Source organism: Lynx rufus, unplaced genomic scaffold (assembly GCF_022079265.1).
Source record: "Lynx rufus isolate CCGP_SWC_20201006 ecotype Redwood Valley unplaced genomic scaffold, mLynRuf1.p SCAF_3, whole genome shotgun sequence".
NCBI classification, from domain to species: domain Eukaryota; kingdom Metazoa; phylum Chordata; class Mammalia; order Carnivora; family Felidae; genus Lynx; species Lynx rufus.
In genome coordinates, this window is record NW_025814845.1 from 85,211,025 (window position 1) to 85,233,489 (window position 22,465).

At 36.0% G+C, this 22,465-nt stretch overlaps 1 protein-coding gene across 2 annotated transcripts in view; it reads right to left on the minus strand.

Moving 5' to 3' along the window:
- Positions 1-22,465, minus strand: part of PPA2 (inorganic pyrophosphatase 2) — a 90,007-nt gene that overhangs the window by 40,448 nt on the left and 27,094 nt on the right. The window contains exons 6-7 of one of the 2 annotated variants that reach the window (XM_047091430.1): positions 16,933-17,019; positions 5,282-5,408 (exon numbers count right to left, since the gene is read on the minus strand). In XM_047091430.1, coding sequence (XP_046947386.1) covers positions 5,282-5,408; positions 16,933-17,019 — 214 coding nt within the window. The remainder of the gene's footprint in view (positions 1-5,281; positions 5,409-16,932; positions 17,020-22,465) is intronic. The other variant, XM_047091431.1, reaches the window with a different exon arrangement.

Consider the following 22,465-nt stretch of genomic DNA (forward strand, 5'->3'; position numbering starts at 1 on the left):
TTAAAAACTGCAAAATCACTGCACAAGCAATAGAACAGACAATTGTTTTCATTTATTTAAAGATCAAACAAAAAAATCTTTAACAGTCTGCAAGCTGAAGTAGCTTGTAGGCCTAAATTACCTCCTATGAGGTTACTTCACCTGACATAAGGTCCTCAGGCATCACTGGCATTCTGAAGAGGTTCAAACATCTGTCTGGTGAGTATGTGAAGCTCTACATTATAGAAGGTGGTTAATTTAACCCAAGGAGAAATTACACATGCCCTCGCATTTCAATTTTCTTAAAAAGCTCTGAACTTGGTTATTTCATAACCAAGCACTATTATCCCTAATGGCCAAGGCATTCTCTAGTAACAATTTAGGAGCCCTGGGAGTCTTATTAACTCTTTCAGGCCATTAAGGTACCATTAAGAGCATTAGAGCCTGGAACCTAATTACAGGGTATTAAAAGGTCTTAGTGCTCTCCAGGTGTTAATGAGCCAGCCAAAGTGACTGATTTTCTACCAGGGAACACAAGAAATTTGTTTTTAAATGTTATTTAGACTTTTCTTTTTGGAATGTCACCATGGCTATTTCTGCTTCAGAAGAAAAACCTGGAAGATTTAAATAATAAGATTAAAATTACAGAAATACAGCCAGCAATCACAGTTTCTAACTGAAATACGTTCTCTGATGCAATGGCTAGTTTTAGTTCAGCCATGTCAAAGTTAAAAACTACAAATACTAGAACAGGTCATTACAGCCTACCACAGTCTGTTCATCTGGATCAAAGAAGTGATTTCATAATACAACAACCCTAAAACTTCCTTGTAGAATTGTAATAATTCTCCAAAAAATTTTAAAAATATGTATGGAAATAAAGAAGGACATACTGTTAGTAAATTAAAACAGACTTCTTTTTTTCAAAAAAGAAAACATAGGTACTGATCATGTCAAAAAACAGCTTCTTTTTTCTTAAGATAGTGGAAATTAATGAGGGATTTATTTTTTAAATGTCTAAACAACAATGAAAATGAACAAAAATTTCTTTATAAATTTCTGTATTACACACATCCTCAGAAAACTACCGAATTAAAAAAAAATTATAGATAGCTATCCCTTCCCCTACATGATTTTAACCTTTCTTCCTATTGATCTAATAAAAATTCCAAGAAGTAAAGACAACAAATATTTACACTGTTATAAAATCACTCCTTTGTGATAAAATCCCAAATTATACACAGTAATTTTTTTAAGTTATTGCATTAGGTTTTTTAAAGCTATTTAAGTAGAAAGTGACCCCAAAAAAGACATTTCTGACATGTATGGACTCAGAATCAATCTCCCAACCACGTCATGTAAAAATTTTTGGAAAATGTACACCAGCCAACAATGAAAATGAAAAAGAGGACATGAAAGAATCTAAGAAAAAACAGAACTATTAACCCAGGGCAATGAAAAGAAACCCCGTGATGATCGCTGTGCAGCAAGCTATTCTCTTTGTGTCCATAATTAATATGATAAAGGAGGTGAATAATAGTATTATTCACATAAACACTATAAATGTTATTTGTTATTTTTCAATTTTCAGACTCAAGAGACAAAATACGAAAACCAGTTAAAGAACAGAATTTAAATATGATAAAATTAGCCACTGTGGAGCTACTGTACAGGTCAGAGAAACTGGTCTGAAAAGGACAGAGAAGTACTGCAGAAACCTCCATGCCCTGGTTTTGTACTGGGCAACCACAATTTATTGTTGAAAAGTAATGAAGTGATAAATAATGCCCAAAGTATAATAATTAGAGCTATTAACATAATCGAAGAAGAAATACAGTAACATAATTTAAAAATGTATAAGAAATTAAATTCCTAAGTTTTTGGAGCAGCAACTTGAGTCAAAAGGAAAGACATAAATTAAGAAATACAATGCTTGAGTAGAGAAGCAACTGTGCAGGGGAACTAAAAACATACAAGGAAGAAGATACAGACTGGAGAAGTCAGACTGGCGTGAGAAGTGGGAAGGAGAATTGTACTTTTTATTTTGTATTTTTACACTTCTGAGTTTTTATTTCCAAGCATATGATTATTTTTATAATTAAAAATGCCATCCAAAACACTGTATTTGTGATTCTGGAAGGTTAGATGTGGAATGGACACATAATAAAATGTTTAAATGTTGCTTAATTTATGATTAAATATTGTTAATTTTCAAAGATGTAGAGAGAGAACAGCAACAAACTTGATTATCTGTTAGCTAATATTTATTTAATCATATGGGTCCAAATATACATTTTTATCTTACTGCAATAAAATCACAAGTTGTTATAATAGGTATTTCATCTAATCTAGAAATTAAGAAATTGATTCCTTTATTTGTTTGTAAGGTCTCCTCTCTCCTGCCAAAGGTCAATTTTTAATCTGGAACATATAAAATAAGCCACATGCTTACAATACTTAGGCTCTTACTGAACTACACGGTAGGTACCTTGAGAAGATAAATTATTATAATAGAAGACTATTAAATATCATAATCAAATCATATGAACTGTTTTTTTTTTTTTTTTTTTTAATTTCTTCATAAATTTAGGAAGCTTTCCACCCCTGCAATTACGGAGCATCTCTCAGTTCTCATCCCCTCTAATGCCCCACTTTAGTAGGTGGTAATGAAAACACAAACAACACACCAGGCTAAATAATGAAGAAAAAAAAGTAAAATTAAGAATGACTTCTGTCAGGGGCACCTGAGTGGCTCAGTTGGTTCAGCATCCAACTCTTGGTTTTGGATCAGGTCATGATCTCTAGTTCGTGGGTTCAAGCACCACATTGGGCTCCATGCTGACCATGTGGAGCCTACTTGGGATTCTCTATGTCCCTTCACCCCACTTCTCTTTCTCTCTAATAAATAAATAAAACTTTAAAAAAAAAAAAAAAGAATGATTTCTGTCAATTAACATTTGCTCCAGCAGCAGGACAACAAAATCTGTCTTTTGTCTGAAATAGTTGAGAGAACAGCTGGATCGTGTTTGAGAGATACAACAAGTATAAATAAAAACTTGAGCTTAAATTAAAAATAATTAATAATTATTATGACTCTGCCACATAGAGTCATCTAGTATTCCATGATTTATAATTTAAAAAATTTCTACTATGATTTCTTCAGCCTTTGTGCCTGTATCTATTTTTTTCTTGGGTCACTATAAAAAGAAGAGAGAAAAAATTCAATACAGATACGTAGAATATATCACAATAAGGTGAAGGCAAAAGGAATTAAGAATAAAACATTTCAAACTCTTAAAACTATAGAATAACTTACTCTACAAAATCTACATTTATGATTACTTAAGGTACTACCCAGATTGAACAATAGGCAAATATCCTTAAAGTAAATAATATCCATTTCCCCCCATATTCCTTACTCATTCAGGAAATAAATACAAAACACAATGTCAGCACATCATTTCAGAGCAAAATATGTCAATAGTACTCAACAAGTTCTTGTAATTATTCTGGTCTGATGTCACCTCAACCTAAATAAGCTTCAGTATTCCTTCCGGTGTGTCTTTTTGTACAAACATACACAAAAAGAATTTAGAAGATGCCAAAGTGCAAAGTCATCTCCATTCAGGAAACAAATAGAATTAAAGTAAGGAAAGAGAACTTTTCATTCTAACCCTTAGCAAACTCAAGAGAAACATGAGGTAGTTATTAGCCTTATGTAATCTTGTTTCAATAATACTGCTAGTTACAAAAACCACGAATTACTACAATCAAGTATTAACTGCTTAGTACAATATTATAGATAGACAGTGGACTTTATAATCAGACAGAAATGAGTTCAAATCATAGTTCTACTATGTAATGGATGTGCAAACTTGAGCCAATTATTTAAATCCTTAGAGCACCTTTTAAATTAAGAATAATAATATGTACTAGAACAGGTACAAGTGCTTGGCATATGATGAGAGTTCACAAAGTTAAATCACATCTGGAACAGAACTGGGCTAAAGAATAGTTTATTCCACCTAACACATAGTTTCATTCAGGCACTCAGCCTCTCCAGTGTAGAGGGGGCATCCCTTAGCAGAGTTTCATAACTTCAGTGTGTCATATCACCAATCAGTTAGTTACATGATTTGTTTTGACTGGCTGTTGCACCATTATTTTATCAGTTCTCATTTGAGGAGCAGTTAATGCATTAAAGAATGTTTAACAGTGTATTTTGCTTCTCTTACATACATATATATGAGAAATATACTAAAGAAACCCAGGATAAAATAAAAGACAGACAAGAAATATATATGGTTATGAACTAAAGCCTCATATTTTAATTGTAGTTTTATGTTTTAGTTTTGCCCCTGAGGTTATTTGTACTTCACCTTATCAGATCCTTTCCTTTCTCAATTACACTCAAGAATGGCATAAAATCTCTAGCTGTTCCATGTGCAAGAAAAGGTTTTAAATGCACATAAAATAAGAGAGGTTAACACTTAAGTGTTAATGAGTTCCCATCCATTCAGAAATGGCATATTTTCTAACTGAGGCCTAGAAGAAACCAGGAACGCAAAAAGAATGAAACTGAAAGAAAAAAGGCTAGAAAAATAGGGGGGAAAATAGAGAATAATAACAGTGGCCATGTATTCAACACTTGATATGACAGCCAGATGCTTTAAGTGAATCATCTCTTACTGTGGACAAGCTCACAAGCCGATATAATTATCTCCCTTAATGGGTGACCAAACTGAAATTCACAAATGTTAGATGATCTACCCCAAATCACTCAGAAAGTAGCACAGCCAGAACTCAAACTGAGGTGTGTGTGACTCCAAAGAAAGTCCCACTCTTTATCATACCAAGCTATTTCTAGAACTTAAATTTCTAGGACATCAAAATTTTGTCAAAGGACAGTTATCTTTCCCTCCATTTTTGCAACACAGGACAAAAACTAGATACGGAAACAGCGTATGTCCTTGATGAACATGCCTTCCTTAGTTTTCTACTTACTCAGATGAACAAGAGAAATTTAAGCAAAAAAAAGGAAGGAAGGAGGGAGGGAACCTACAGACTGTATTTTCTTAGTCTGAGGTACCACCTGTCTATCTAGCCTTTTCTCTTTCTTGTTCTTCCTAGCAATATGACACAACTCAGATACAATCATAATAGATTCTCCTTTATAATCTGTGGATGAAGAGAATAAAAAAATCAAATATACATATTCTGTTTTACATGAGCCCCCCTTTAGATGCTAAGAATTCGAATGACATACTGATTTACTTCTGTTTCTGGAAAGTTACAGACTTACCATGAAACTTTGAGGCTTCAGGGTCATTCACATTGATAGCAATTATTTTCCAGTCTGTTTCACCCTGGTCAATAAGAGCCAAAATTCCAAGGATCTTCACACGAATAACCTCTCCACAAGAAAGAACCTTTAAAGAGAAAAGAAATTCAGCATTTTCAAGGCTTTGGAGAAATTTACTCATCTATCAGAAAATACATATGAAAGGTTAAAAGCATTACAGAATGAAATTTAATAAAGCTTTAATAATTAAAGATAATGTAAAAATAGTCTATAAAGCCTATTATGATATCCCTTTTAAAATTAAGTATCTTGATTCCTTTTTAGAAACTAAAGTTATTTATAGATCTTGAAATTTAATGTACGAGGCCTAGAAACTCCTACTAAACAGAAAATAAACCCATGCATATCATTACATAGTATAAACCTGGATTTTGCTGCTTGCGGATAAAATAGAGAGCTGAGAATCCTCTTAAAATGCTGTTTTGCAAACCACATTTATCAGTTACAAGTGAAAAGTAAATTTTTAACATATTAGAATACAGCCTTAAGACAATGAATGACACTGGAAGAATTAATATGTTAAAAATACAGATAAAACAGGTTTCATAAAATGCCTTAACAAGATTGTAAAGGAAACCAAGAAATTGCATGATGTTGAAGCAGATGTTCCATGCATTAAAGAAAGTTATTTCAGTGGTTCCTTCAAAGTTGCCAATGCCAAGTTTATATGCATGCATCCTTCCTATATCCTGTTGGCCCTACAGAATTTCACTGCAAGCTAAAATTTGAACACATGCTTCAGAACAAATTCCTTCATGATTCAAAATGCAGCTTTACATTTGGAAAGCAAGGGACGCAAAAGAAAGTCACTTTTGTGTCTTGAAATTTGAGAAGGAAAAAAACCCAGATCTGAAACCATAAAGTCAAATAAGTCCTTTCAGAACATTTGCAAAATGAATCTAAAATCTTAATATAAATCTACAGGAATTTATAATTAGTTACAACCTAATTACACACAACAGATTAGCACGATTTTATAAAGTAAACTGAAATCTCACTTGTAGGGCAATATGCACAATTATATTAACCAGACTCTCATATGTCTAAGCTCTATTAAGTACTCATCACTATGTTAAACACTATGTATCTAACAAAATCCCTGTTCTCAAAGGTTTCCGATCTTGCTGGGGAGACTTACACACCTCATGCCAGGAGATCTTTATAAAACAAAAATGTTCAAATTTGAAGTTATCACATAATTACTAGTGTAAGGCTGGCCACACTGGTTAGCTCAGTTATAAATTAGATTATTGATTCTCAACCAGAGGTAATTTTGCCCTCTCGAGACTATCTGACATTGTCTGGAGACAATTTTCGTTGTCAAAAACAGGGAGGTATTACTAGCATCTAATGGGAAGAAGCCAGGGATACTGAACAGGACAGTCCACTGTAACAGAATTATCCATCCAAAATGTCAATGGTGCCAATAGAGGACCCTGCAGAAGCCGTTGGTGGCAGGGGGAATTCCGAGGAATCATATAGTTTTAAAAAGCACCTTGTAGGGGAGGAGTCAAGATGGTGGAGGAGTAGGGATACCAGAATTTCCCTCATCCCTCAAAGGCAGTAGTATTGAGGTCAGAATACTTGGAATTCCAGGAACCCAGGCTACAAACTGACAGAGGCATGTCCAGGGGTATACGGAGACAGCTTGGTGGGACAGAGCCATATAGTTTCTGATTTGATTTTTGGTCAATTCTTAATTATATATATATATTCTTTTTCTTTTTTTCTCTGTTCTGGTTGTTTGTTTAATTAGGCATTTTTACTCTGTTCTTTTTACACCTTTTCTGTATCTCCTTCTTCTTTATTTTCCTCTTTCTCTTTGTGGATTAAACCCTATAGTTTCTTTGATTCTCTGCCTGGTTTTTTCCTCCACTCCTATCATCTCTCTCTGTTTGGGATATGGTTTCTCTTCCCCCCATCCTTCTCATTTCGAAGTTTATTTCAACAAACCAATCAAAGCACACCTGGTGGATGATCCAATCCACCACTACAAGAAGTGAGACAAAGCAGCCAAGACACAGGAACAGAGTGCATGTAACACACTCCAAAAACCCCTTCTGAACTGCCAGGCCCTGAACAGTGTATGACCCCTTTTTAATACAGTAGTACTCACAGGTACAGGACACATAACAAGCTATTAAAACATGTAAAGGACAGAAAACTAGCTAAAATGACAAAATGTAAGAATTCTCAAAAGAAATTCCAGGAAGAACTGACAGCCAGAGAATTGCTCAAAACAGATACAATATATCTGATCAAGAATTTATAATAATAGTCGTAAAACTAACAGCTGGGCGTGAAAAAAGTACAAGAGACAGCAGAGAATCTACTGCTGCAGGGATCAAGGACCTAAGAAATAGTCACGATTAATTAAGAAATGCTGTAAATGAGGTGCGAAATAAACTAGACACAGGGACAGCAAGGATGGGACAAGCAGAGGAAAGAATAGGTGAAATAGAAGATAAAATTATGGAAAATGGGGAAGCTGACAAAAGGAAAGGAAGGAAATTACTAGACCACGAGAAGAGAATTAGAGACCTAAGAGATTCAATGCAATGAAATAATATCCATATTACAGGAGTTCCAGAAGAAGAAGAAGAAGAAAGAGAAAGGGACAGAAGGTTTATTTGAACAAATTATAGCTGATGGGGCGCCTGGGTGGCTCGGTCGATTAAGCGTCTGACTTTAACTCAGGTCACGATCTCGCGGTCCGTGAGTTCGAGCCCTGCGTTGGGCTCTGGGCTGATGGCTCAGAGCCCGGAGCCTGCTTCAGATTCTGTGTCTCCCTCTCTCTCTGCCCCTCCCCCATTCATGCTCTGTCTCTCTCTGTCTCAAAAATAAATAAACGTTAAAAAATAAAAAAAACAAAAATGAACAAATTATAGCTGAGAACTTCCTTAATCTGGGGAAGGAAACAGGCATCTAAGTCCAGGAGGCACAGAGAACTCCCTTTAAAAACAATAAAAACAGGTCAACACCATGACATATCATAGTGAAACTGGCAAAACAAGGATAAAGAGAGAATTCTGAAAGCAGTTAAGGACAAATGAGCCTTAACCTACAAGCACAGACACATAAGGGTAGTAAGCAGATCTGTCCAATGAAACTTGACAGGCCAGAAAGGAAAGGCAGGGAATGTTCAATGAGCTGAACAGGAAAAATAAGCAGCCAAGAATCCTTCATCCAGGGGCACCTGGGTGGCTCACTCGGTTAAGCATCTGACCTCAGCTTAGGTCATGATCTCACAGCTCATGGTTCAAGCCCCGCATCGGGCTCTGTGCTGACAGCTCAGAGCCTGGAGCTTGCTTCGGACTCTGTGTCTCCCTCTCTCTCTCTCTGCTCTTCCCCACTCACACACTGTCTCATTCTCCCTCAAAAACAAATAAAAACATTTTTAAAAATGTTTAAAAAAAGAATCCTTTATCAAGCAAGGCTGTCATTCAGAATAGAAGGAGAGATAAAGGCTTTCCCATACAAACAAAAACTAAAGGAGTTCATGACCACTAAGCCAGCCCTGAAAGTGATCCGAAGGGTGCTCTGCGAGTGGAAAGCAGCAAAGCAACAAAGACTACAAAGCAGCAGAAACATAATCACAAGCATGAAACCTACAAATAGAATAATGACACTAAATCCATATCTTTCAATAATCACTCTGAATGTAAATGGACTAAATACTAAATCAAAAGACATAGGGTATCAGAATGGATAAAAAACCAAGATCCATCTATATGCTGCCTATAAAAGACTCATTTTAGACCTGAGGACACCTGCAGATTGAAAGTGAAGGGATGGAAAACCATCTATCATGTTACGGGATGTCAAAAGAAAGCCAGAGTAGCCATACTTATATTAGACAAACTAGATTTCAAAACAAAGACTGTAACAAGAGATGAAGAATTATATTAATTATATTTAATTATATATTAAATATATAATTATATTATATCATAATTAAGGTGTCTATCCATAAAGAAGAGGATCAATTATAAATGTTTATGCCCCCAATGTGAAAGCACCCAAATATATGAATCCACTAATCACAAACATAAATAAATTTACAGATAACAGTACTGTGATTATTGGGGACTATTTACTATATTTGCTCTATTTACGTCAATGGATAGATCATCCAGGCAGAAAATGTTAAAAAACAATGGCTCTGAATGACACACTGGAACAGATAGACTTAGCAGATATATTCAGATCTTTTCATCCAAAAGCAGCAGAATACATATTCTTCTCAAGTGCACATGGAACATTCTCCAAAACAGCTCACATACTGGGTCACAGAACAGCCCTCAACAAATATAAAAAGGACTGAGATCATACTATGCATATTTTCCAATCACAATGCTATGAAACTTGAAATCAACAAAACACAAAATTTGGAAAGCCTCCAAATACACAGAGGTTAAAGAGCATCCTACTAAATAATGAATGGGTCAACCAGGAATTTAAGAACTTAAAAAATATATGGAAGCAAATGAAAATGAAAACACAACAGTCCAAACCCTTTGGGATGCAGCAAAAGAGGTCCTAAGAGGAAAATACATCACAATCCAGGCCCATCTCAAGAAGCAAGAAAAATCCCCAATACAGAATCTAACCTCACACCTAAAGGAACTAGAAACAGAGCAGCAAAGAAACCCCAAAGCCAGCAGAAGAAGAGAAATAATGATTAGAGCAGAAATAAACAACACAGAATCCAAAAAAACAGTGCAACACATCAATGAATCTAAAAGCTGGTTTTCTGAAAGAATAAACAAAACTGATAAACCCCTGGCCAGACTTCTCAAAAAGAAAAGAGAGAGGACCCAAACAGATAAACTCACAAATGAAAGAGGAGAGATCACAACCAATACCACAGAAAAACAAACAATTATTAGAGAATACTATGAAAAATTATATGTCAACAAACTGGACAATCTGGAAGAAATGGACAAACTCCTAGATACCCACACACTACCACAACTTAAATGGGAAGAAACAGAAAACTTGAACAGACCCATAACCGGTGAAGAAATCGAATCCATTATCAAAAATTTCCCAACAAAATAAGGGTCCTGCACCAGATGGCTTTCCAGGGGAATTCTACCAGACATTTAAAGCAGAGTTAAGTTCTCGCAAGCTGTTCCAAAAATAGAAACAGAAGGAACACTTCCAGACTCATTCTACGAAGCCAGCATTACCCTGATTCCCAAACTGCACAAAGACCCCACTAAAAAGGAGAATTACAGGCCAATATCTCTGATGAACATGAATATGAAAATTCTCAACAAGATACTAGAAAATCAAATTCAACACTATATTAAAAGAATTATTCACTATGATCAAGTGGGATTCATTCCTGGGCTGCATGGCTGGTTCAATATTCACAAATCAATCAATGTGATACATCACATTAACAGCAGAAAGGATAAGAACCATATGATCCTGTCAACAGATGCAGAAAAGCATTTGACAAAATACAGCATCCTTTCTTAATAAAACCCTCAAGAAATTTGAGATAGAAGGAACATACCTTACTACCATAAAAGCCATATATGAAAAGGCCCACAGCGAATATCATCCTCAATGGGGAAAAACTGAGAGCTTTCCCTCTGAGATCAGGAACACAACAGGGATATCCACTCTCACCACTGTTGTTTAACATAGTGTTGGAAGTTCTAGCATCAGCAATCAGACAACAAAATGAAATAAAAGGTATCCAAACTGGCAAAGAAGTCAAACTTTCACTTTTCATAGATGACATAATACCCTATATGGAAAACCCAAAAGGCTCCACCAAAAACTGCTAGAACTGATACCTGAATTCAGCAAAGTCACATATACAATTGCACAAAGAACCATAAAATACTTAGGAATAAACCTAACCAAAGAGATAAAAGATCTGCACGCTGAAAACTATAGACAGCTTAGTGAAGAAATTGAAGACGACACAAAGAAATGGAAAAGCATTCCATGCTCATGGACTAGAATAACAAATACTGTTAAAATGTCGATACCACCCAAAGCAATCTATACATTCAATGCAATCCCAATCAGAATAGCACCAGCATTCTTCTCAGAGCTAAAACAAACAATCCTAAAATTTGTATGGAACCAAAAAGACCACATGAATAGCTAAAGTAATGTTGAAAAACAAAACCAAAGCTGGAGGCATCACAATCCGAGACTTTAGCCTCTACTACAAAGCTGTAATCATCAAGACAGTGTGGTATCAAGACAGACACATAGAGCAACGTAATAGAATAGGGAACCCAGAATTGGACCCATAAATGTATGGATAACTAATCTTCGACAAAGTAGGAAAGAGTATCCAATGGAAAAAAGACAGTCTCTTTAGTAAATGGTGCTGAGATAGCTGGACAGCAACATGCAGAAGAATGAACCTAAACCACTTTCTTACGCCATACACAAAAACAAACTCAAAATGGATGAAAGACCTAAATGTGAGACAGGAAACCATCAAAATCCTGGAAGAGAAAAAAGGCAACAACCTCTTTGACCTCACCTGCAGCAACTTCTTACTTGACATGTCTCCAAAGGCAAAGGAAATAAAAGCAAAACACACTATTAGGACCTCATCAAGATAAAAAGCTTCTGCACTGCAAAGGAAACAATCAACAAAACTAAAAGGTAACCAATGGAATAGGAAAAGATATTTACAAATGATGTATCAGATAAAGGGTTAGTATCCAAAATCTATAAAGAATTTACCAAACTCAACACCGGAAAAACCAATAATCTAGTAAAGAAATGGGCAGAAGACCTGAATAGATGCTTTTCCAAAGAAGACATCCAGATGGCCAACAGACACATGAAAAAATGCTCAACATCACTCATCATCAGGGAAATACAAATCAAAACCACACTGAGATACCACCCCACACAGGTCAGAATGGTTAAAAGTAACAACTTAGGAAACAACAGATGTTGGCGAGGATGTGGAGAAATGGGAACCCTCTTGCATTGTTGGTGGGAATGGAAACTGGTACAGCCACTTTGGAAAAGTGTGGATGTTCCTCAAAAAATAAAAAATAGAATTACCCTACGACCCAGTAACAGCACTACTTCGAATTTACCCAAAGGATACAGGAATGCTGATTCATAGGGGCACATGTACCCCAAATGTTTATAGCAGCGCTATCAACAATAGTCAAATTATGGAAAGAGCCCAAATGTCCATCGACTGATGAATGGATAATGAAGATGTGGTTTTATATATACAATGGAATACTACTCGGCAATGAGAAAGAATGAAATCTTGCCATTCACAACAATGTGGATGGAACTGGAGGGTATTATGTTAAGTGAAATAAGTCAACCAGAGAAAAGACAGATAGCATATGTTTTCACTCTTATGTGGGATTTGAGAAACTGAACAGAAAACCATGGGGGAAGGGAAGGGGAAAAAATAATTTCAAACAGAGAGGAAGGCAAACCATAAATGACTCTTAAATACAGAGAACAAACTGAGGGTTGATGGGGGGTGTGTAAGGGGGAAGGGGAAAATGGGTGATGGACATTGAGAAGGGCACTTGTTGGGATGAGCACTGGGTGTTGTATATAAATGATGAATCACAGGAATCTACCCCCAAAACCAAGAGCACAGTGTATACACTGTATGTTAGCTAACTTGGCAATAAATTCTCTTGAAAGAAAGAAAGAAAGAAAGAAAGAAAGAAAGAAAGAAAGAAAGAAAGAAAGAAAGAAAGAAAGGAGGGAGGGAGGGAGGGAGGGAGGGAGGGAGGAAAGAAAGAAAGAAAGAAAGAAAGAAAGAAAGAAAGAAAGAAAGAAAGAAAATAAGCTTGATTGATTAGGAAAAAAATTTAAAGATAGCACATTGCAAACTGTTTTATTTTTATTCACAAAAATTAATCTACTTTGAAATTTCATATAATGTAAGAGCAGATCTGAGATGTTTCTGATTACACCAGCAAACAGGAAACATGTCTTGGGATTATCAAGTTTCATCAGAATGATACATGCTCTCTAATCTCATAAGCAACAGAAAGGGATTGGACAAACCACTGCCTTGCTATAATACCTTTAAGACTAGAAAGGAAACTGTCAATCAAACCAAAAACTGAGAATAAGATATTTAAGAACAAATGGTAAAACTCTTATGAATCCTCCATAACTCAATTCATTCTAAATCAATTCAACAAATTTATGCAGTAGTGTTAGACACCAAATGAATAATACATGATCTCTCAAGGAACTGCAACAGCCTTAAAATTTTCTGTATCCTGTGGCTCTAACTCTATTATCAACTTCCAGGACTCTGCTCCCTTCCCTTTTGTCCATTTACAGTGTGGTGTTCAAAGATGCTTTCCACTATGATGTTCCTTACAGATGATTTAAGGACTCTTTGCATACCCAGACACCAAAGAAAGGAGCACCATACCAACATAGACTTAGTCTTCATTTTTTGTAAGTGTTTATTTATTTATTTTGAGAGAGGGAGAAACAGCATGGGTGGGGAGGGGCAGAAAGAAAGGGATAGAGAGAATTCTAAGCAGGCTGCATGCTGTGAGTGCTGTCAGTGCAGAGCCTGATGCAGGGTTTGAACTCACAACCATGAGATCAGGACCTGAGCCAAAATCAAGAGTCAGATGTTTAACTGACTGAGCCACCCAGATGCCCCAAGACCTATTCTTTAGATGGTGATATACACTTACTTCATATTTACTATTGTTTCAGGTCTCATTAACTAAAGGAATACACTGCACTGGCTGTAAGATAAAACCTATTTTCCCAGTTCCATTATAAAACTATCAGTCTACCCTTCCAAGGAAATCAATGGCTCCAGAAGAGCCTGTTACTAATTCTTGCAGTTCTTGTAGTTCATTCTTGAAAAATGAGTTGAGATTCTCAAACAATGTAGGTGTGCCACAAAGCTTTTAGGAAGAATCAGATGGGAATTATCATCAACCTTTCTAGCTCTTATGGCAAGATTTCAAAACATAGGATTTTTAAGTCATAAATACTATGAAGCTGAATTCCTTCTCCATCATTCGTAAAGGTGTTTGGCAAATTACTTCACATAATGTTTTAGGACTTGGTTTCTCAACAGTGAAATGGAGATCCTATCACTTATTCCTTGAAGTAAAGAGCAAGAGATATAACACATTCATGAACTAGAATGTAAGAGTCTTCTACAGATAATATTTTTTCTCTCTGGGCTCTACCTGTATTTATCAGCTCACACTTGTCAACTGCTAACTTCTCAAGGGCCTGGTATGAGCAGGATATAACAGTGGTCTACCACAAAAGTTCTGTGCTGATTCCAAATTTGAAGGAGGTAAAACTTCAGCTGGACCCAATCAATACAAGAAAACCATGGCAAGTAAAACGGCTTAAAGCCTGTTATCCTGTGTTTCTACTGTAGTATAATGAATTATGACAAACCTAAAGGTTTAAAACAGTTTAAATTTATTATCTCACAGTATTCATGAGTTAGAAGTCCAAGCACAACATGGCTAGATTCTCTGCTTACTGCCTGACAAAGACGAAATCAAGGTGCTGCACAGGCTGAGCTCCGATCTGAAGGTTCTAAAACTGAATCCACATAAAGTTGGTTCCTTGTAGTTGTACAAATGAGGACCCCATTAACTTGTTGGATGTCAACTAGGGACCACTCACTGCAACTAGAAGCCAACTGCATTCTTTTTCATGTGCCCCCTTCTCCATGTTCAAACCAGCAATGGCACATCAGTACTTCTCACACTTTGAACCTCTGAGTTCTTCTCCCACCAGTAAGAGAAAGCTCCTTACTTTTAAGGGCTCATTTAATTACGCTGGGTCTGCACGGGAAATCCAGGATAATCCTACTTGAAAGTAAACTGTGCTATATAAAATAATATTATCAAGGGAGTGCTATATTACCATATTCACAGATTCTAGGGATTAGGGCAGACAGCTTTGAGAGGCCAGTCTAAAAACCCTGCCCCCCATATCCAGTTGTCCCAAAAGAAATGAAAAAAGGAAAAGCTATATTCAGGAAAGCCTTTAACTTTATTAACTGTATAACAGAAAATAAACTGGAAAAAATGTCTAACAAAATCAAAATGTTTATATGTTTATCCCAAGAGGAAGAAAACATGGAAAAGATAAAAAACAAAATGAATTATTGGGACAGCAGGATTGTGAGGGAAGGTTCATGCTTGATTTCATTTCCATTAACATAACTACAATTTTCTTGAACAATAAATATTACCAAAGGAACAAAAAGTTCTAAATGTTGAAGGAATTTGGGTCAAAGATAAAAACAAAACCAGGGAAAAACAAAGATTCTGTTCCCTTGGAAGGAAAATAAAGGTAGATCCAATTAAAGGAAAAGAGCTGGACAAAGGCATGACCCTCAAGCCAACCAATACCTAAGAATTAAGGAGCTTGAAAAAGAAATCAAGAAGAAAACAGAATTAGAGCACAACCAAGATATTATGACACAAAGTCCAGTGAGGAGGCTGTTTCAAGAAGAAAGACAAAGTTAACAGTATAAAATGCTAAGGGAAATTCAAGATAGACAAAACCTATGAAACAGGCCTGCTAGATTTGGGTAAAAGAAAGTTAGCAGGGACCTTTGTGAGAGTAGTTTCACAGAAATAGTGGGAGATGGAAACAATTCTGAAGCAGGCTAAAGATTAAGTGGAAAGTAGCGATGAAGATGAGTGTTGAAAACTCTTTTTGTGAGTCTTCATGTGAGGGGGAAGAAGCCAATAAAGAAAGAGAAGTTGTGAATACAGAACAGAGAAGGGATAAGAAAACTGTCACTCAAGAGGCAGGAAGGGGCAGTATCTAGAGCACAGGTAGAAGCCCAGGTCTCACATAAGAAAGACAGTTCTCACAGTAAGAGAAGAAAGGGAAGAAATAATGTGTGTGGACCCAGGTAGTTTGGCTGTCTAAGAAGGGTAAGGGAGCTCTTATCTGCTGGTTTCTAGGGGCTCTACAAAATTTAAAGACAAAATGTTCTGCCTTTAAGTGAGAACGAAGTGCAAGCCGTTGAATGTCTGCAGAGAACAACAAATATTAGCAAGAAATGCAATAGAAGAATAGACCCAAAACACACAGAATTCTAGAAGTAGCAGCAACCTATGAAACTGTAGGTTTTATTCTCCTTCAGTAGGTCTTGGCAACCTGGAAGCAGACACAAAAACAAGAGTACCAGCTGGCTTTACTCAGTATTACATTTCCTGTCTGGATAATGGTAAGGAAACTAAAGACAAGACTCAGCAAACATTTTCTGTAAAAACTCAGATAGTCGTTATTTTTAGACTTTGTGGATGGCACGATCTCTGCTACCACTCCCCAACTTTGGTGCAAAAGCAGCCACACACAATACGTAAGTGAATGGGCATAATGTGTTACTAATAAAAACAGGTGGTGCCCTATATTTGACTTGCCATGGCTGCAGTTGACCAACCCCTAGTGTAAGAGAAAGAAATAAAGATACAAAAAGGGACTCGTATCAGAGGGATCAATAGGCTAGAACTTAGAAGAGCTGACGAACTAAAGAGAACTGAAATTCTACAGCATGAATAAACTAGAACATATATTAGAACAGCATTGTCTAGAAAACAAACCTTTGAGCCTATTTCACAAACATCAATAGGGTCATTATCTCCACAGCAGTCTGTACTATTATCCTTTCGACAGGGATCTTCCCAAGTCTAAAATAAAAGGGAGAAGTGAGGCAAAAATATAGGTTAATACTCACTAAAATGTATCTCAATTTTTCCACATGATCAAAGTTTTGCAGTCGTAATCCAAAGGAAACATTTTCAGAAACTACACAAGCTCCATGCCAACATGCCAGTAAAACCTTAAACATCATAATAATTAAGACAAATTTACAGTATTTCCTCCCTCCTGCCTCTCATTTTTCTGTGTAATCACATCTGAAAATACAAACATACTCTTCTTCCAAGTTGAGTCAGCATGTAAATTCATGCTCACTTTTCAAGTTTCAGTTCAGAGATTTCCACTGTCTATGCCATTTCCACTGGCTGCCTAAACTGTTGCTTCCATCATTCACTGCTTCCTTTGACATGGTAACAGCACTGAGTCTAGCTTTCCGTGTTTGAAAATACACTTCCTATTCTTTAAATGACTTCTACTAGGAAAAAAACAAAAAACAAAAAACAGCTTTGCCTTCATAAAGAACAAGATAGTATCTACACCAAATAAAAGAAAAATCTATTTTTGTCTCATTTCATTTCAGTTAAAAAAAATCCTCTATTTTGCCATCAAATCTCAAGACCTTGACAAAAACACAAAAAATTGTCAACTCTATAGTTTACTTAAAAGATATACCTTGTTGGTTACAAAATATACACATGGGCATTTTTATAAATGCACACCACTAACAGAAATGTTACCAAATTTAAGTATCTCCTAGGCACAATCCTTCCCAAAAAGCCTCATAATTACCTAATTCTAAATGGAAATGTGGAAGCTCCCCAAAATTATTTTCCTCAGATTTACATTACAAGATACGCAGAGACTGTGTTACCTCAGGACTGTTATCTAGAGGTAATTTCAGATTATCCAAGCTTGGTTCTTCTAATTTTATAAAGATAATTTTAAAAATATACCCTTATTTATAGCTAAACCCTAGATAAACTCCAATATTTTCCTTCTGGTGCTAATTATATTTAGGAATAAAATGAACCCACCCTTAACAAAAAAAAAAAAAATCAGTAAACCAAGATGTCACTACCACAAATACTAATATTACTAGCAAAATATAAGAAGAACTGACATAAACACATTGGTTCTAGGTGAGAGGCACTTTCTGCATGATACACACAACCACCCCCCCCCCACACATGTTAACTTCATTTTACAGATAAGTAAACTGAAGCATAAAGAACTTAAGTTTCCCAAGCTCACATTTTCTAAATGGTGGCAATGGGATGAGACTCAAGGTATTAATTATTAGGCTATGATGCCCAAGTTTCAATGGCAACTGATCGGCAATTACTTTCAGATAAAACCTTATTCTATTTCATGGTTCTCTTCTTTTAAATACCTGTTCTTACTCTCAGAATCTCCCAAGTAGGCATTCATTCACACAGTCAATATTTACTGAGTACCTACTCTGGGCCAGGAGTTAGGAACAGAGATGAATAGGACACAGTCAATACCCTGAAGAATGTCATGTTAATAAATGGTACAGCATTTGTCATAAATGCTATAAAATTAATCTTAATGTGCTGGAGAAACCAAGATGGGACTGAACTATAACTGAAATCAGAAAAGCCAGAAGCAGAAGCAGAAAAATATCTGAAAGGTTCTTCCTTCCTAATGCAGGAATCCTCTCTTGAACCTCCTTTAACTTCACTTCCACTCTCAGGCAACAAATGTGATAAGCTAAAGTCACTCTGACCTAGATTCTAGTCCTACTTCAGTCACAAACTACCTTGGCCAGAACATCCAGACCTGTTTCCTCACCTATTAAAAAAATGGCTAGAGACAACTGCTAGATACATCTCAGTCCTGAGTTCTATGATTGTTAGTTTAGTGGTCATTCATAATCTACATGAATACTACCAGTGAATAGGAAGTTCACAAATTCATGAGATAACTTAGCTCATTTTGATCAGCTTTAATTTTAAGAAATTCTCTCCGTGAACTGAGACAAAAATAGTCGTCACATAAGTTTGTACTCTATATGGTTTTAGTAAGTCTTTCCATTTGTTAATTGGTTGGTCTATATTCCTCTCAGAACTCAACTTTCCATATTATCTATCAATTGATTCCTCCTGTTGAGGAAATAAGTACGTAAGTGCAAGCTCTACAATCTTGTCACTTCTAAGGCAAGTTCTTCGTGATTTCCTTTACAGCAAAACACTAGACTGGTTCATTCTATTTCCAGTCCTGTCTTTAATGCTTTATATGCACAGGCCTCAGTTTTTATTACAAAAAGAGATTCACACTAAATGGTTTCTAACTTAACTTTAATATATAGTATAATTTTAAGTAATCACCAGGAGAAGAAATCTTGACAAATTTAAAACTTTGATGACGCCCTCTTGTGGAGTCCTAACTGTATAACTAGGCAGAGAAACAACTAAAAAAACCCTCAATATCCACAAGAGGAAATTCCAAATCTTAGTATTTGTTTCCCAAAAGTTAAGATTAGCATTCAGAACATAGAAATAACTTCCACAACTAAATAAGAAAAAGGGCAACTCAATACAAAATGGGCTAAAGACAAGAATAGGTAATTTAAAGAGAAAACATGAATGACTTATAAATATATGAAAAGATACCTAGTCTGATCAGAAAAATAAAAATTAAAACCATTAACATGACACTGTGTCAAAAACCTAAAAATCTAATAATGCAAAATATAGCTGACCCTTGAACAACGTAGGGGTTAGGGATGCTAAACCCCTGCACAGCTGGAAATCTGACTGTAACCTTTGTCTTCCCCAAAACTTATCTACTAACAATCTACTGTTGATCAGAAACCTTACCAATTACATAAACAATTAATACATTTTATATTTTATATGAATTATATACCATATTCTTAAAGTAAGCTAGAGAAAAGAAAGTGTTATCAAGAAAATCATAATAAAGAGAAAATACATTTATAATACTGTACTATAAAAACTCTGTATATAAGTGGATTCAAACCCATGCAGTTCAAACTCATGTTGTTTAAGGGTCAACTGTACTGGTAAGAATGTAAGGCACCTGGAACCCCATATACTGCTAATGGGTGTGTACACTGTAACAATGTCTTTTGTAAACAGTTGACAATACTTAGTAAAATAAGTGTGCAACGCATAGTAGGCAATCTGACTTATAGGTATATACCTACCAGTACATACGTATGTATACCACCTATATAGAAAAATTTTAGCATGGACCCAAGAAAAACATTAAAAAAATGAGAAACTATCAGCAGAAATATAAATAATGTTAATCTCATAAAAAAGATGACTATAAGCTATGAAAATAAATAAATCAAAATACAAAGATTATTGATCTAGCCTAAAATAAATCTTTCTCAACCTTGTGCAGGTGCTTGGTATCATTATTTACAATCTATAAATATTAATCAATACATCTGTAGTCACCATGCTCTGGGCCTTAGGTCGAAACATAACTGACTTGTACAGAGCTGTATATACAGGTGCTTCTTGAGAGCTACTTCCTGATTAATCAGGACTCTTATAACCAGATCAAAGGAAGTAGGATCTACCTAGCCACTATCTATTTTAATAGATTCGATCTGAAGCAAAAGCCTCTATGAGATGTTTTACTATTAGCAGCTACTATCAGCAGCAACAGTGTCAACATTGAAATAATATTCCTGAAAACTAACTATGGAACTAAAACATTTGCTTTGATTATCCCATTCGATATTGACAATAACCTTCTGGGGTGGGTGGTATGATGACAGAGATGTACAAATAGGCCTAAAGAGATTGAGTCACTTGTTCCAGGTTATAAAACTAATAGGTGGTACTAATCGATACTTGGGGTCAATAAACCACATTCATAATGAAATATGAATAATAAACACAACAGCATTACATTAATACCGAAGAAATCTTGGGGATAAGGGAAGGGGTGGGCAAAACGGGTGAAGGGGAATGGGAGGTACAGGCTTCCAGTTATGCAATGAGTAAGTCACAGAGATGAAAGGTAGAGCATAGGGATAGATCAGTGGTATTGTAACTGCATTATATGGTGACAGACGGTAGCTGCACTTGTAGTGAGCACAGCATAACTTACAGAGCTGTCCAATCACTGTGCTGTACAGCGGAAAATAACGTAATAGTGTATATCAACTATACTTCAACTAAAAAATATTATTGTTTATTAAAAAAAATTACAGAAAGCTAAAATTTCATGATTCTAGTCCTTTAACATTACCCAGTCCACTAACATTAACAGGTCTTCTAAATATTCACTCAGAAGATATAACATTGGAATAATCCATTATACATGGAAATATAACTGGGAGAAAACAAAGCAAGCTTCTGCTCAGGCCGAACTCAACCTTTGGGGACGGCACTACTGCCAGCGAGGGAGAAGTTATCAAGGTTCAACAGATCTGAACTAAACACAGCACACTGATGAATCACCAGTAAGTGAGAGAGACTCCTACTTAAACAATACTCTACAGCTTAATGTTCTTCCAAGCACGGTTGGCTTGGTAACTGCTCTTAACACATATCCTGCTGTTACAAGACAAAGCATAAGAAAACGGCAAAATCCAATACCATACAAGCTTATGAAACAAATGCAACACACACAATGAATTCATTACCCTTTCTCAAATATTTATTAATCACCTACTCTGTGCCAGGCACTAAGCTAAGCAGTTAGTTGGAAAATGTCAATGTACAACACAGAAAGAATCCCTATCCTCCTGGAGTCTGCATTCTAGCCGGAAGAAATTAACAACAAATATAATAAATAACTAAATTATGGAACGTGTTAGAAGTTGGTAGATTCTATAGAAAAGGGAAAAAATAAAGTATGAAGCAGAACAAAAATTCAGGAGGCAGGGTTAAAATTCTAGAGGATCATCAGAGCAGACATCATGAAGGTCATTTATGAGCAAATGTTTAAGGAGGTAAGCCATGTGGGGTGCTTGGGTGGCTCAGTCGGTTGAGCGTCTGACTTCAGCTCAGGTCATGATCTCACGGTTCATGGGTTCGAGCCCCACGTTGGGCTCTGTGCCGACAGCTTGGAGCCTGGAGCCTGCTTCAGATTCTGTGTCTTCCTCTCTCTCTGTCTCTGCCTCTCCCCTGCTCACACTCTGTCAATCTCTCTCTCAAAAAAATAAACATAAAAAAAAAAAAAAAAAATGGAGGTAAGCCATGTGTGTACCTGAGAAAGAGTGTTCCAAGCCAGAGGACACAATAAATGTGAAGGCCTGAGGCACAAGTGTGCCTGGGGAACAAGAGGAATTGTGCAAAGGCCAGTGTAAGAGTGAGGGAGCTGGAGGAGAAGGATGGGAAGCTGGAGATGAAATAAAAAATGTAAATGGGATCAGGGGCTGGCTATCATTTTAAAAGATTAATTCTGTCTTGACACTGACAATGAAGCAAAAAGATATTAGATACAATTATCCCGTCCCATCAACACTTG